At 34.2% G+C, this 17,762-nt stretch overlaps 2 protein-coding genes across 2 annotated transcripts; both read left to right on the top strand.

The window, feature by feature from the left end:
* Positions 1–4,490: 4,490 nt before the first annotated feature.
* Positions 4,491–8,704, top strand: LOC115957498 (very-long-chain enoyl-CoA reductase). Its single transcript, XM_031075753.1, has 4 exons — positions 4,491–4,897; positions 5,203–5,242; positions 6,539–7,287; positions 8,241–8,704. Exons 1-4 carry the CDS (start codon positions 4,829–4,831, stop codon positions 8,307–8,309), a joined length of 927 nt encoding a protein of 308 aa, XP_030931613.1. The 5' UTR covers positions 4,491–4,828; the 3' UTR covers positions 8,310–8,704.
* A 2,624-nt stretch (positions 8,705–11,328) lies between these two features.
* On the top strand, positions 11,329–14,642 carry LOC115955834 (actin). Its single transcript, XM_031074198.1, has 5 exons — positions 11,329–11,507; positions 12,695–12,764; positions 12,927–13,320; positions 13,568–14,181; positions 14,268–14,642. Exons 2-5 carry the CDS (start codon positions 12,705–12,707, stop codon positions 14,331–14,333), a joined length of 1,134 nt encoding a protein of 377 aa, XP_030930058.1. The 5' UTR covers positions 11,329–11,507; positions 12,695–12,704; the 3' UTR covers positions 14,334–14,642.
* The last annotated feature ends 3,120 nt before the right edge of the window (positions 14,643–17,762 follow it).

Genomic DNA, 17,762 nt, shown 5'->3' with positions numbered 1-17,762 from the left:
ATGTTGCAATGTGTAGAATTTGACTAAAAAAGATCCAACCAGTGCGACCTAAAGTTATTTGGGCTCTTGGACACTATTCAAGTTGGCCCAATACCAATTAGGATAGAAATAAATTAAAGAAGAAAAAAGAAACTAATTGAAATAACAAACGTTCGAGGATGGAATTAATAAATGAAAGTAATGATTTCGATCATCTTGTTTATCTAGAGAGTTGACCTTTTAAACTTTTTTTTTTTTTTTTTTTTTTTTTTATGGGGACCTTTTAAACTAACTAGCATATAACACATGCAAATACATGGATGCACTTAAAATTAAATACAATTTTTATTATAAAAATATAAATAATTAATCAAATTATTTATTAAAAAAAACATGTAACACATGCATTCATATAGATACATTTAAAATTAAACAAAATTTTTTATCATAAAAAGATAAATAATTAGTGTGACCTTTTTTTTTTAATATATATAGGGATCTTTTAAACTAACTAGCATATAACACATACAAACGCATGGATGCATTTAAAATTAAATATAATTTTTATTATAAAAATATAAATAATTAATCAAGTTATTTATATAAAAAAAAACATGTAACACATGCATTCATATAGATACATTTAAAATTAAACACAATTTTTTATCATAAAAATATAAATAATTAGTCAAATTTTTTTTTTTTAAGTAAACGTAATTAGTCACATATTAAAATTCTTACTTAAATTTTATACTACTTATGATTTTTTTAAAAAAAATTTAATAAGATAGAACATGTGGTGATCTTTGTTATGTAGTGATTTTTATTGAGTATATATAATTGGTTTTTTTAAAATTTTTATTTCATGTTATAATTCATTAATATCATATTTTTAGTATTTTGTACTCATTAACTCACCTGGTACAAAATTTAAAAAACTTAAGTGAACACATGGCACAAATTTAAGTGAATAATTATGGTGGTCCCCACATAAATTTAGACACATGGCACAAAATTAGATTCTATATTTAAATTCTAATTGAGCTTTTTTTAAGTTTTACCTATTAATATAGAACAAAACTTAGATACAGTACTTTAGGTGTTGTTCCTCAGGTTCCTTTCTTAAGATTCAGTCATGTGGCTACTTAATTAAAAAAAAAAAAAATACTTCCATCCCATGAGAAAAAATTCACATGGCAGAATCTTAAAAGATGAATCTAAGGAACAACACCTAAATACTGTACCTAAATCTTGCTCTAATTAATATATATATATATATATTAATTCTATGAGGGATCACCTTTTTAATAAATATAAAAAATAAAGAGGTTTCATTGGATTTGTTCAATTTAAAATATAAACAGGTAGGTGTAATTAGAGGTTGAAACTTGAAAAGGTTGATGGAGATAATTTGTGGAGGTGCCAAATTATTAGTAAAAAAAGGTTCATTCCTAACCAAATTTTTATAGGCGAGGCATTGTTGTTGATTTTTGCACCGTACCACAGTTGACAAATTTTGTATCCATTACCAAACTATTCCACAATTTTTAGCTATGACTTTGACGTGATCACGTGGCAAATTATGAGTAGTTGTCAATTATTTACACATAAACCCTCTATTTTTTCTTCATCGCTCACATTATGTCACACCACAGTTGTGGCAAATAAGTTGTGTAATAGTTTGTGATACTAGATTTTTTTTTTCTTAAATTACATCTTATTTCTAGTTATACTAATCATTCCAATGTGTTTCGACAATTTTGACTAACACTTACAATCCAACTAGAACAAGCTACATCTCTTCTACTCACTTCCTTCTCTTCATCAATCGCATTTCTTCTTCTTTGTTTTCTCCACCATCCATTTATGCGATATTTTTTTTCGTTAATAATTCAATTGTTAGGAGAATGATTATTTAAATCTTAAATGTCTTTATTGAAAAAAAATCATAAAATTGAACTACAAAGCTTTTCGCCATCAATTCAAACTTTATTGTCTCTTTCTATTTGTTGTTAGTAGGTTTATTGGTGTGTGCACTTGTGTCATGGTCTTTTTATTAAATTCCCAAACTTTTTTCCCCATCAAAGCCATCACATATAATCTTTTATTATTATTATTATTATTGGATCACATTTATTCTATAAAGGTGTCATTCGACCTATACATTGGGCTGGGGCATGGACTTGCATGTATAATAAATTACATGGGTTTTAACTTCTATCCATAATCCCAAAATTGCGTATTAATATTTTTTTCCAAAAATATGTTGATTTTTTTACAAGAATTTTATAGCTCAATTGATATTTAATAATTTCATCTGAAACTTCAAGGTTGAAATCCATCTCTACCAACTAAGGAATTATATTATATATACTTTTAACCAAATATGGAAAGTAGGGTGGTAAACGAGTTTGTTGAGATCTAAAAAATCATAATGCCAGGGCCCAAAAATAGCACAATGGGCCAACTTCATAGAAAGTAATATTAAAAAGGTTGGGCCCACCACCAAAAAAAAAAAAAGAGAGGATGGCAAGCCCAAAAGACTTGAAGCCCAAAATCCATGAAGGGACAAGCTTTAGAACCCATGAAACAAAGGGAAGAAAGAAAAAGGCCCAACCCGCCAAGATTAGAGGATGAAAAGAAAGAATCCATTGGAAGGAGCTGACTCGGGATGCCCAGAGGGTGCCAGGGGCTCGGGATCCTCAGAGCGTGCAATACAGGTAGGATGAGAGGGAGAAAGTTCAAAAGAGCACCAAAAAACACAAGAAACGAAGGACAGACATGTCCTTCTTAGCGGCCCAATGATGCAGAAAGGAATCAGAAAGCTTGGGACTAACAATTTATGAACCAAGAGCTGGTACCTCGAGGAGTCCAGAAGGAAGAACCATGAAGGGAACTAATTTCGGAAAACTTTCAAGCTAGCAGGGAAGGAATCAGCTAATTCAAGAAAAATGACAAAAGAAAAGGTAGCAAAAAAAGCTGAATCCGAAAAGGAAAGGTGTAGAACCTTGAAAGAAGAGAAATTAGAAGTTAGCTCTCTAGGGACATCCCGGGAAGGAAAGTCAACAAGTAGCTTTTAGGGAAACAGCACTAAAGAGGAAAACTATGAGAAACGGGGAAAGAATCAGCCATTAATATGGCTAGCATAACAGGGGCTTTGGTACCTAGGGAGCCAAAATGGGGAGAATCAGTGGTACTCCGAACCCTAGAATGACACTATAAAAGGGAATAAGCAGCCAACATTGAGGGGGGTATTCAGCAAGAGGGAATCATATCAGAATTATTGAGAAACACTGTCTAAAACTCAAAGAAAGTAGAAAAACAATGCCTGGTATCCCAGAAACAACCACTATAAAATATACTTGGATTCAAAGAGATTCAAACTTTGCAAGTTTTAGAGGCTTAGATAGCCATCTAAGTCTGTAATTTTTGAGCTTATTTGGACCTTGTAATACATCATAGTAGGCATATTATAATTCACAATTAAGAAAAATAATGAAAAATTTCATACTAATTTAAAGACCCTAAACAATTATTTTGTGTGTTTCTTTGTTACATTGTCTTCCATTATTGTTTCTTGTTATTCAATACATATATTCTTGCTTGCTAGTATGTATGTATTATAGGATCCCTACTCTGTGCGTCACTTGGTTTGTGAAACAGCCCAGTTAGCTGCAGTGAACTAAGCCCAGTCCCTTCAAACAACAACAAGAGGCCCCGAGGTCCTCGCTTCGACTTGGGCCTGGACACCATCCAAAAAGGGACTCTCACAGAGTCAAGTCGAGTATTAAAAGTTCAAACTTGTTTATTTAATTTTTTTTTTTTCAAAAACAAGCCGAGCTTGAGCTCATTATATATCAAACAAGATTTTATAATCAAGTTTTGCTCATTTTCTTATCAAGCAAGCTCAAACTTGTTCACTAGTTACTAGATTAAATTATTCTTTTTATCTATATTGTGAAACCATGATTAAAATATTTTATCTATTCACAATTCCATAAATTTTTATTATAAGTAGATTGTATATATCATTAATAAACTACTAATAATAATTTAATATCATATGAACATATTAACAAACTTATACAATCCAATTTCAAGTCTATATTAATATATTTTTAAACAAGTATACATATAAAATGTTATATTATATATAATTAAATCGAGCTCTTATATTTATGAATTTGTTCACAAACACACTATTATGTTTGAATTTGGCTTATTTAGTAATCGAGTCTGAAATTAAGACTTAAACTTTACTTGTTTTCTCGAGTCAATGATTCACAAACAAGGTCTATATACAGCCATATGATGGGAAGGGAAATTTGGAGGTGTTTGATATATGCATTTAAAAACTGAAAATTATTATTTAAAAACATGTGTGAAAATATGTGTGGATGAAAAATATATAAAAATAATAGACAATAAAGGCCAGAGTTGTCTTCACCCTTCACATCTCTTCACCAAATTTAATAAGGTGGGACCTATGGTGATATGTCCCAAGGTAAGTTGTTAGAAGTTGGAAGTTAAAACCTGGCCCACGAGTGTAAAACCCTGGTTATAGTATAGCTAGGCAACACAGATGAGATGAGGAATTGTGGTTCATCAGCCAATACAGTTAGCTCTCCTACCCCAACTACAGGCCATTACTATATCTCCCAAACCCACCCCTTAATTACTCTGCAAAAAAATTAATACTACCCTACCCATCTGTGGGATCTCATACGAGTTTCCCATTTCCTCAATTGGGTCACAGCTCTTGGATCTTCAATAAAACCACCCACAAATTAAAAGGGTTCGTCGTTTACACCATTTCGTGAATTGGGTCACTCTCTTTTGGTCTCAAAAAATGAAGGTCAGTGTAGTTTCTCGGAGTGGTAAAGATGTTGTCAAGGGTGGCCTTGAGCTCAGTGATTCCGTACGTTCTTCTCTTTCTCTTTTTTCCTTTGTTTTTGTAATTTATTAACATAGTGTCTCTGTGAATCGGTGGTAACGATCATCTCAATTCAGCTGGGTTTGTCAGTTCCAATTTAAGTAAAAGATTGATTATTTTTATTTTATTTTATTTTATTTTTTTGGGGAGAGTGAAATGATTAAGACCCGAAAATGGTCTTCTTCTTTGTTTTCTTGGGTTTATATTAGTTTCATGATTTTTGATTTCCTTTGCATGTATTTGAATAATACCCAATTGTGATTGTATATGTCTTTTTTGTTAATTTGTAGGCTACGGTTGCAGATCTGCAGGAGGCAATTCATCAACGAAGTAAGTGCTGGATTTGCTTTCCTTGTTATTAGAATTTCCATGCAAATTTTTACCTTGAAGGCTTGAACTGCTAAGTATGCTTTGTTAGTCAGTTAATCTATGTTTAGCGAAATAGTTATGGTTGATTTTAAAAGACAAATGCCCAAAAAGTGTTATTTTCCACATGTAGTGATGTAGGTGTTAATACTGGTTTTAGTATGGGTTTGAGGATGAAAAGAGATTTTCTTTATTATGGGAATTACTGAAACTTCCATAAACGGCTGCAAATTTGACAAGTGGGTTCTACATGATGTTTTTTGCACACAAATGTGAAGGACATCTTCTCTATTGTCTTTAAGGACTTAATTTTCTTTCTTGAAATTATCCTAGTAAGAATTAGTAACATCCTTATGCTTAAAGCTAAATTAGAGCTTTGGTTGTCCATACCACATAGGTGAAACCTTTCTAGTGATAAATTTTTTGATACAGATTTGCCTCTTGAACTGCATTTCTCTCTCTCCCCCCCACCCCCACCCGGCCACCCCCCATAGAAGGAATGAAGTTCACTTTTTTTACTAGAATGTACACATATCAGTCTGTGGAGGGTAATGTACTTTCTTGAAGATGATTCTCCCAAATCATTGAATATTTTTCTACTATGGTAGTATCCAAGGATAATGAGTCATGACATTGACAGGAATTTTATTTTTACTATTAATTCAATTCAATTATTTGTGGGCATGACTGATCACTTTTAAAAATTATCTGTTAAAGCACCAGGTCTTGTTGGGGTTTGTTTGACCAAGGTATTTTCAGATTTCAGAGAACTATAATTTGTATGTAGTGTTAATTTCAATTAGATTAAAAAAAAATTTATATAAAAAAAAAATTGTATACAGTGTGAATTCAAGCACACTGAAAGGAAATCTTGACACTTACCACTGGAGCTCTTTTTTTTTTTTTTTTTCATGATGTAATATTTCTGTCAAGAACAAAATAATTTTTAAGTCGATGGGATCTGTAAGATTTTTAACAAAATCAGCACTAGACTTCCTGTCTGATTTGATTTATATTTTCTGGACCTCCAGTGTGTCTAAGATTGAGGCATGGCCTTTTGTAGTTCATCATATTAGGTGTATTCACTATTGGACTTAAATTTATTACTGATTTACTGCCTGAGATAATACTTATATGCTTTGTTTCATTGTGAGTTTGACCCCTGCCCCCTAAAACTGAATGTGAGTGCATGTGTATATGTGTTGACAGACTTGCATGTCATATGATTTAACTCACCTGATTTTCATCTTACATCAACAGCCAAAAAGTTCTATCCTTCAAGACAGCGGTTAACCCTCCCCCTTAAACCAGGATCAAAGGAAAAGCCTGTTGTTCTTAACTACAAGAAAAGTCTCAAGGATTATTGTGATGGAAACCACTTGACTGTAGTGTTCAAGGACCTGGGCACACAAGTTTCCTATCGCACACTTTTCTTCTTTGAATACTTGGGTCCTTTGCTCCTTTATCCCATCTTTTATTACTTCCCTGTCTATCAGTTCTTTGGCTACAAAGGGGAGCGAGTCATCCACCCAGTTCAGACATATGCTTTATATTACTGGTGTTTCCACTACTTCAAACGAATTATGGAAACATTTTTTGTGCATCGGTTCAGCCATGCAACCTCACCACTCTCGAATGTGTTTCGTAATTGTGCATATTATTGGACCTTTGGCTCTTACATTGCTTACTATGTGAACCACCCACTTTACACCCCTGTTAGTGACCTCCAAATGAAGATCGGCTTTGGGTTTGGAGTGCTTTGTCAAATCTGTAACTTCTATTGCCATATCTTGCTGAGGAATCTGCGCAGCCCTGATGGGAATGGAGGATATCAAATTCCACATGGTTTTCTATTCAATATTGTGACATGTGCAAACTACACAACAGAGATTTATCAATGGTTGGGTTTCAATATTGCCACACAGACTGTCGCAGGCTATGTTTTCCTTGTGGTTGCTACACTTATTATGACCAATTGGGCCCTTGCAAAGCACCGTCGTCTGAAGAAGGTTACTTTTTTTTTAATGAAACTTTCTTTACTTTTTGTTGAACATGTTTGTTTTAATTTCTTTTCTGCATATAACTGCATGCATTTCTTAAAAAATTGAGGCATTTTCTCTGATGATATATCCACCTGCGTTTACTCCTTTCTAGATTGGGTGTGACTAGGATCTAGGTAAGTTATTTTAGATTTTCATCTGTCAAGTATAGATTGGTTAGGAACATAAAATATTTGAGAAGGTATACGGCTTTGTAATGTCAAATAAATTACTCTCATACATTTGTCACACTAGCAACTACTGGATACATCTACATACCAGTGTTTATATGTGTTCATGTATTAGGGGTGACCCATTGGACCATGAATCTGGTATACATATATAGATACATTTTTTTTATATGTAGATGTATGTGTTTTTTTTTTTTTTGGTAAGTTTGATCCGATATTTGTTGAGCTTTATCAAATTCAATGGAATACCCTGTTTTGTCTCTATTTTTTAATCTGAGTAGGATCTTGTTATGCTTTATTGACAATCCTAGATTGCCTCCCTCTTAAAAAACGAAAAAGACAGAAGGCAAGCCTAACTCCTCGGCTTCTAACCTCAGATGTTAACTCCCCCTGCAATGAGGGAGAGATGCACCATGTGTAACATGAAAGTATTTACCCATCCCCCTAAAAATTAGGGGCAAGCCTAGTTACTGAATAAAAGAAAGACCTCAAGTGTACTGTTACCTAACAAAAGTTTATCAATCTAAAATAGATGGCAGGGAGTCCTAACAAAAGTCCAGTTGTGCGCACCTCAAAATTTATAGGCATCATCAACATGTTTCTCAGTGTGTTTTCACTTCTGAATATTTTGATGTGTAGCCTATCAGCTTCATTTGTAAACATAATTTCAATTCTATAGACTCAGAAATTTCATTTCTTGTTAACGTTGCTTCTTAACCTTGTCATCTGCAGCTATTTGATGGGAAGGATGGAAGACCGAAGTATCCACGCAGATGGGTAATATTTCCCCCATTCCTGTAAGCATGGCTCTCATCTTGCATCTTGTTGCTCTCTTTGGTACCAAAAATCAGATTCAACAGCAAGAATTCAAGATGGTTGGAGCTTAATAGGTGTCAGATATGAACTTGACATTTTTATAGACAGCTTACTCCCACTTGAACTACCTGAGGATAATCATCTTTTATTCTTTTCTTATTGTTTTGTCCCCCCCCCCCCCCCCCCTCCACCAAATTTATGTTTCCTCTCATTTGTCATGTTATTTGGGAAGAAATACAGTTAATGTTGGTGATCTAGCTTTTTATCAGATTGGCTTCTTGACTATTTTTTATATTTCATTGGGCTTTTTTTTAATGACCTCTAGGTATGAAAAGTATTAGAAAATCATGGCTCTTACACAAAGCAAGATTTGGAGAATTTTTACATTTTGTTACAGTTTGGTCAGACTATTCAATCCACCATTTCTTGTTAGGAAGTGGCATTGAATTTAATGATGGCTGATAATCATTTAGACATCAAACTGTAATTTCTGTGGCCTATATCTCAAAAGAAAGCTGTTATGGGATGCCATGACTTCAAAAATGTTCCCAATTTTGTGGACAAATGGAGCAATGAAACAAAGTGGTCGTTGGCAACTAAAACAATTAGAACTAACCGTTTGACGATGACAATCTATAGAGAGCCTAGAGTTGACTGCTATATATATGGCATAGCGACAACTGACAACCCACCTTTCCAATTGAATAGATAAGGTACTCATAGTGAGATCAGAATTAAGAGGATGGACAAAATTTCGGTACAATTTGTTAGGTAAGAGGAGCTTCTAAGTTTATAGTTCATTTGCTAGAAAGAAGGCAAACAAAAGCAAATTTAGAGCATTTACATCAGTTCATGAAAAAAAAAATTATTTATTTTAGTATAAGAACTTGTTTTTTCTGTTTTACGTATTTATTTTTCAAAACACCTACATCAAATTATTTATTTTACATTATATTAAAATATCAATTTTTCTTGATTTTTTTAATTGTTTCTCTTTCTTCACACACAATAACCACCATCTATTCTTGTCTTTCAACCTTGGAATATGTAAAGAAAAAAAAAAAACTATATGCAAAGTGAATAGTGTCAATAAAAATTTACATAATTACTGTGGTAATTTTGTAAATTTACATATTTTTAACTTGACTGATGTGGATTTTTTTTATATATATATATATATTTATATATATATATATATATATTGAATGCCTAAAAGTGATACCTTTTCTCCATTTTGCATTGTTCGATGCTGAAATGCTCATAGAACCTTGCTATAGCTTCAATATTCCTTTACAATGTTAGATAACTTTAAGTAGAAAAATTGGATCTCAAATGGTCCTGGCAATAGACCAAAAGTGTAGGCTCTTTACACTAAGAATGGGCTGTGCGTTTCAGCTTTTACATGAGTAATGATTTAATAAGGACTTGGATTGGCAAATCCATGAGACAAGAGGTTGGAGTGGTGGAGTGGCGGACAACTATTCTTTGTTGGAAGAAGTTGCCTAAGCAATTTCAAAGCATATTTTTATGTTTAAGGAAGTATTCAATTGGATTATAATCTCTTTAAAGCTCATTATTTTATTAAACACAGAAAATGTCTAGAACCCATCATAGTTGCCACTCCATAATGTGAGGATCTAAGTTTTTATTGTTATTATTATTTGTAGTAAAGACTTCTTTTTATACATGACATAAAATAACGTTTTAAAAAATGTGCATAAAAAAGATTATTCCTTTTGGAATGAGATTGGAGCTTAGACTTATGATTTATGAACTTCATCCACTCAAATTATTTTCCTACTTAACCAAGAAAATCTGATATACCAACTGTACCAATCCAACCTTTTTTTGAGGTAGAAAAAAAATTCCCCTTTTCGGACATAGTTTCTTCTGCAACCCAAAAGCATTTGCTAAGGTAAAAGGATCCTAATTTTTTTTTAAAAAAATATATGAAATAATGGCATTTCATAAAACTCCTTCCCTTAGGACAATGTTTACCAAGAAAATAAATTTTTTTTTTTACTACGGACTAATGAGTTATGAAAAGCATTTGACTTTGTAGTCTGTACTTTGTATCATCATTATTCCATTGAATTCATTCTAGATATCAATTTGTCAAATGTATATACATTACATTTGGATGCATTTTACTGAATACTTATTTATTGAAAGTATGGGGAAAAGTTTTATTTTGCTATGGGCCTTGCTACAATGAGTTTAAAAAAAAAAAAAAAGAAGATTTTTTGGTGTGTACAAATACACTTTAATTTTGGCTATTTCTAGAGAAATTTTTATTTGTGCCAAAAAATTAAGCGGGGCCCCAATGTCATAATGAACCAAAAAAAAAAAAAAAAAAGAGTAGAATGAGAATTAGTGCATTTTTCACCATTAAAAAAATAAAATCCCTCGCCACAGAATTAGAAAGAAATCATAATTTAAATTAATATTCTTTTGTATTTTAATTGACATCAATTGTTAAGAAGTGAGAATAATAATGAATTTAATTTTTTTTTTCCTTTTAAATGATAAACTTGAGCTCAGGAATATAAGATTTCTCATCTATTAATCATTTTCAATTAATTATACTGATATTATTTAAAAGTTAAATTACAAGTTACACCTTTTTAATTTTAACATGTTTTCAATTCAATCCTTTAAATTAATTTTTTTTTTTAGTATTTAACCCCTTTATTTCCATTGTAGTCTTTAGTCCACTTTTGTTTAATTCACACCAATTTCTAATCCTTCATAATAATAATAAAAAAAATTGAGTATTGTTTATATAAATTTGAATCAAAGAAAGTTAGTATATATAACTATATATAAAAACTGATTGATTGTTTGAATTGAAAAATGAAAGAAAAAAAGAAACGGAGAGGAATGAATGAATAAAAAAAAGAAAAGAAAAAAAATACCATAAATAGGGAAAAAAGGAAGGCCTTAAAGGCGAGCCCAATGGACGCGTTCTTCGCTTCGATATAAAAGTTCCAGACTGTACCACTCCTTACTCCGACCCCAAATATCTAACGGTCCAAACCGCATCTCTTCCCTCTTTTAATTCCTCTCTCTTTTCTTTCCCATTTCGCCTATTCACAAACCCCTCCCCACTATATTTCTCTCTCTCCTTCTCTCTCCCTCTCTCTCTCTCTCGATCGCTTTCGTTTTCCCATCACATTCCCACAGGTCAATTTCCCTTCTCTCTCTCTCGCTTTCTCATCGATCTGTTTCGTTTTCGCTCAGATCTAAAGCCATTTCGATTTTCGATTTTTGTTTGACTCTATTTTTTTTGAATTTGGCAATATATGATTTAATTTCTGTGATTATTATTGTGTTATTTTTTATAATTGTGTTGGATCTAAAATGTTGTTCATTGTTGCGAAAAATGCTGAGGAAACAATGAAAATTGTTGTGAAAGTTTAACAAGAAATGAAATAATGCTGGCTAGTTTTTTTTTTTGGTTTATATGTTTTTTGAAAACATTGTGAAACGAAAATGAAAGTAGAGGAGGTTGCATGTTGCATTGTTGTAATTAAAAGGAGTCAAGAAAGTTGAAGTAAAGCTAATTCTATCAAACTATGGGAAGTGTATGTTAACATAAATAAATAAAGGGTAGCTTTGCAGATCTCAATTATTTGATCTTTTTTTTTTCATTTGGGTGTGTCTCTTGGTTCCTTGTTATGGAGTTTTGAAGGGGAATGTTATGTGGTTCTTTTTTTTTTAGTTTTATTCTGAAACTGTTTGATTCATTCTGTTGTTGATAATGTAGGAATTTTTTTTATTGCAATGAGCTGTATTGTGTTACGTTTATTGGGAAATTCAAATTGTCATTGCCTTGATAGTCTAGAATAATCCAAAATGCAATTTGTTTTGGATCAATGTTGCTAATAAGAAGTGATGGGGTTATGTTTATACATATTGGAGGATGCGAGTTTGTATTTGTTGGGTGATGAATGGTTTTGACATTCTTTTCGGCCTTTTGATTTGGTAGTTTTGGAGATATTCCCTATAGAATTATATTAGTTTGTGACTGTGCTATGTCGAATCACGCTACGATGTAAATCTAGTGCAATCTTGATAGAAAAATTGCCATTTGGGGGGGTTGTTGTAAATGTTAATGTTTTCTTTTCCCAATTAAACTCCCTTAAGAGAGTTCTGTACTTCAATCATGGTATCAACCAGTGATGTGCATGCTTATGGTAGAACCCCGGGTGCTTATCTATGGTGTGTGTATTTATCAATATGATATTCTAGCTGAAAGATATGAAATAAGGTGAAAAGAAGGAAGGCAAATCCCAGCATGTGCTTCTTGTTCTGAATAATGAAGATTGTGCTTTTTTTTTTTTTTTGACTGGTTATAGTTTATCAAGCAGGTAATACAAGATGGCAGATGCTGAGGACATTCAGCCGCTCGTGTGCGACAATGGGACAGGAATGGTTAAGGTATTAGATGAGACCCATCTGTGTTATGATGTTTGGTTTAGTTTTTAATATGCAAAGCTATTAGTGACTGTTCAGTTAAGGTACTGCTCAACTTTTATGCCTTCTCCCTCCTTTTTTTTCATTATTGAATTTCGGATAATTGACTGTAATATTATGTTCTAGGCTGGATTTGCCGGAGATGATGCCCCACGAGCTGTGTTCCCTAGTATTGTAGGCCGCCCCCGTCACACTGGTGTGATGGTTGGAATGGGCCAGAAAGATGCATATGTTGGTGATGAAGCTCAGTCCAAGAGAGGTATTTTAACTCTCAAATACCCAATTGAGCATGGTATTGTGAGCAACTGGGATGATATGGAAAAGATTTGGCATCACACCTTCTACAACGAGCTTCGTGTTGCCCCAGAAGAGCACCCTGTTCTTCTAACTGAGGCTCCTCTTAACCCTAAAGCTAATCGTGAGAAGATGACCCAAATCATGTTTGAGACCTTTAACACTCCTGCTATGTATGTAGCCATTCAAGCTGTTCTTTCCTTGTATGCAAGTGGTCGTACAACTGGTAAGCAACTGATCAATCATTTTGTTTGCAAGGGTTTTAATTGGAATATCTCATTGACACTGGCATGCCATTCTTTAAATTCCCAAATTTAATTTGTTTTGCATGTTTTATTGCATCTCAACATGTAATCACATACATGGTTTGTGATTACACTTAGTATGCCATACAACCTAAGGGCAATTCCAGGAAATTGTTGTGATGTATCTCTTCCCCTTCATTGTTGATGGATTTTGCCTTTGCCGTGCAGGAATTGTGTTGGACTCTGGTGATGGTGTCAGTCATACAGTTCCCATATATGAGGGGTATGCCCTCCCACATGCCATTCTTCGTCTAGACCTGGCTGGCCGTGACCTCACAGATCACTTGATGAAAATTCTTACCGAGCGTGGGTATTCTTTCACCACCACAGCCGAGCGGGAAATTGTGAGGGACATGAAGGAAAAGCTGGCTTACATTGCGCTTGACTATGAGCAGGAGATTGAGACCTCCAAGACCAGCTCTTCAGTTGAGAAGAGCTATGAGTTACCAGATGGACAGGTCATCACCATTGGTGCTGAGCGGTTCAGATGCCCTGAGGTTCTGTTCCAACCATCCATGATCGGAATGGAAGCAGCAGGCATTCACGAGACCACATATAACTCCATCATGAAGTGTGATGTTGATATCAGGAAGGACCTGTATGGAAACATTGTTCTCTCAGGTGGTTCAACCATGTTCCCAGGTATTGCTGATAGAATGAGCAAAGAAATCTCTGCTCTTGCCCCAAGCAGTATGAAGATCAAGGTGGTGGCTCCACCTGAGAGGAAGTACAGTGTCTGGATTGGAGGATCTATCTTGGCATCACTTAGCACCTTCCAGCAGGTATGTTTTGATTCTTGTATCTCAACTTGTTCAGTTCCTTTTGTATGGTTACTGATGAGAGGATTTTGATTCTCTTTTGAGTGCAGATGTGGATCGCAAAGGCAGAGTATGATGAATCCGGGCCATCAATTGTGCATAGGAAATGCTTCTAAATGTTCGAGAATAGGATCTTTGAAGAAACAAAGTTCTGTTTTTATTTCTCAGAACAAAGTGCTGCTTGCGCTTGCAACTCTTTGTTCTAGCTTTGTTATCATTTTATGTTATTCTCATGTTGGAGTGATGACTTTTTTTGGAAGGCGAGGAGTTGAATTTGAAAAAATTGTCCATTTCTTATTTATTATATATTTTGAGAAGTTTTTTACTCCTCCATTCCACCTTTTTATTTTATTTATTTTTTTATATTAGGGCAGAGGGTATTTTGGAATACTTGAATGGTCCGATAAATGATTCTTTCATTTTAATTTTCTAACACCAATTGCCCGTTGTAGCAAAGGGCCAATTTATTTTGTTCCTCGAGTTTTCAACCACTTGCATCGTTTTGCTCGATAAAAAATGAAATCCCTATTGTTTGAATTTGTTCAGATAAACAAAAGAGATATTTCTCTTACGAGGCAGACGGTGTAGCTAACTACGCTAAAACCTTGAGTAGATTTTTGGGAACACCATGGTGTTCTAAGATGCGTACGGTCTCACTAACACTAAAAGGTAAACCCAGGCCCAGCTGGTTTTGGAGGCCTCATCCGTAAGAGGCTCGAGTTTGTTTGCCAAAATATGAGCTTTAAAAGATAGACTCAAACTAGCAAAGGGTCCAAATCTTAATGTGTGGAATTGGAAGCTATGGAAATGGTGTGAGCTTAACTGGTTAAGCATAACTACTAAAAAATAATGGCAACAGCATATTTAACTTTGGAAAACCTTTGTAAGCAAATAACTATTCATTAACGCTCTGTTTGCTTTGACGTAAAATATTTGCAGGAAAATATTTTTTCATTTTACAGTGTTTGTTTTGCAATAAAACATTTAATCAAAAGTAAAATATTTTCAGTCAACCAAATCAATCTAAAAGCAAATTTGTGTAAAATATTTTACATATAAAATATTGGTAAAATATTTTACAATTTCTCTTAACTCTCACCCGACAACTCTCAGGCTGTCTATTATCCCCCTTTCACGTTATCTCTTTTCTCCTTCTCAACCCATACCTTCTATCCCAAAACCTGGTGGCGCCACCCACTGACCGGCGCCACCATCGACCGACTCCACACTTCTCCCTCCTCTCGTTTCTTTCACGAAGTTCATCGAGATCTGACTGCTAAGCGGTGGCTTGGGTTTTTAATGGTTGCTCTGATCTTGCTGGTGGCTATTCCAGTCTTGCTGCCACTACATTTGCTAGGTTGTTGGATTTTCATGTTAGATTCTTTGTTCGTGGATTTTCATGTTAGATTCTTTGTTCGTGGATTTTCTTCTCAGGTTTTTGATCTAGTTTTATGGGTGTTTTAGCCTTTTTGATATGGATTTTTGGGTTGTTGATGGTTGTTTTTTGGGTGGTTGGTGATGATTTGGTGGTTGGTGTTTTTTTTTTTTTTTGGTAGTTGGTGGCAGTTTTTTGAAGCTTTGGTGGTGGCTAATGGTGGTTTTAATGGCTGTGTTTTGAATGGTTGGTGGTGATTTGGTGGTGATTCTGATGGCTCTTGGGTGTTTGGGTAGATGATGGTGGCCGATGGAATGGGATAACAGGTGGTTGGTGGTTGTTGTTTTGGTAGTTGACGGCAGTTTTTTGAAGCTTTGGTGGTGGTTTTGATGGCTGTGTTTTGAATGGTTGGTGGTGATTCTGATGGCTCTTGGGTGTTTTGGTAGATGATGGTGGCTGATGAAATGGGATTACAATGGGTATATTTTTGCAATGGTTGGGGGTGGCTGGGTATGTAGTGGCTGGTGGTGGCCGATTTATATTTGCAATATTTAGGTCACAGCACTTGCCAAACACTTGCAAATATTTTTCAGTAAAATATTTACATGTAAAATATTTTACATCGAAACAAACGGAGCGTAAGCATTCCATTTTTTTCCAAAATGTAAAACATGGGGAATATAGAGTATAGAACACCACTAATTATTCATTATGCTCCTATTAAAGTAATGTAACACAGTTAATTGCTACCAAATTCTTTAACCTGCATTTCGATTCTCATAATCTCATTAAATGAAAATGTAGTAGTCTGCTTTTTATTATTACAAATTCTTTAACCTACATCCCAATTCTCATAATCTCATTAAATGAGAATGGAGTAGTTTGCTTTTTATTGTCACAAAATGGACGACTTGGTGTATCCACCTCTTGTGTTTGAATATTTTTTCTTGCGGGAACTTAGTAGATATTCAATGCTCTTACTTTAAGGCTGATAACTTATTTTCATGATTCTGATGATTAATATTGTAAGAATTACAGATCCCATATGGCAGGTTTGGGAGTTTCAGTCTACGGTCCTCTTTTGAATACCCTCTCAAATAAGTTTTTTACGGAATACTAGTGAATCTGCATGTTATTATAAATAAAAAATAATTAAAAAAAAAAAATCATTTGAACATTGACTATTGGATGATGTTAGTGAATGTGAAATTTAGATTAAAATCCTCTATAATTATAGGTAAAACTCTACTTTATTTAATTAGATTTCAAATATTGGTGATGGTTAATGTACGGTACAAGATCCCCAAGCCCTTTGGGCCTTTGACCCTAGCCCTATGGTACGGTCCCTGGCCCAGACCCCTTGTACAGGGTAGGGCCCTAGGCCCGCTATGCCATGGGCCCAGGTCTCGTGTCGCGATTCTTGACCCATGGCACATTGGGCCTGTAATGTTGGCCCAAACACCTTGAGGCGCAATCTGGGCCTTGCCCAGTCAACTGCATCTCGGACGAGAACGTAATTGTTCGGGGGTACCATTTCTTGGCTGCTTAGTGTAGCCCTGGGAAATATTGCTGCCAAACATCCCTTAGGAGGTGGGAACTAGTTTCAATGCCACTACTACCACTCCAAACGAAACATCCACTTAGAAACAATGGAATTGGACCCTCATTTCCACTTATAATTAGGAATAGTCATGACACTCCCACTGACCCCACGCTATAAATAAGAGACTAAAATGAGAAGTTAGGGGGTTGGCAATTCTGGGAAGAAAACGAAGAAGAAAAGAGTGACTAAACCAAGAGAGAAAATGAGTGACTCTATGAAGTAAAGAAAAGGGTCTAAGGAAACAGGAATGCACTTGGGTCACCAAGCATAAGACCACCCATAGTAGGAAATCCAAAGCCCACCATACAAATAGACTGTGAGCCCAAGTAAAGGTTGAGCCCAAGAACCATATTTTGGGTATGCACAGTTAACTTTTGTTTAAAGGTTGATTACACAATAGAATTCAATTCATTAATTTTAAAATTGATCGCTAGAATTTTTAATTTTATGATAGAGTTATTTTATAAAACTCTAGAAAATCTTAATTGGTGAAGTTTAAATATGAAAATAAATAAATTTATGCACGCCAACCCTCTCTCATCTATGTACTAAAAGTTTTCAATTTTC

The sequence above is a fragment of the Quercus lobata genome, chromosome 8, assembly GCF_001633185.2.
Source record: "Quercus lobata isolate SW786 chromosome 8, ValleyOak3.0 Primary Assembly, whole genome shotgun sequence".
Taxonomy (NCBI): Eukaryota; Viridiplantae; Streptophyta; class Magnoliopsida; order Fagales; family Fagaceae; genus Quercus; species Quercus lobata.
This window is presented reverse-complemented; position numbering and strand designations above follow the sequence as displayed.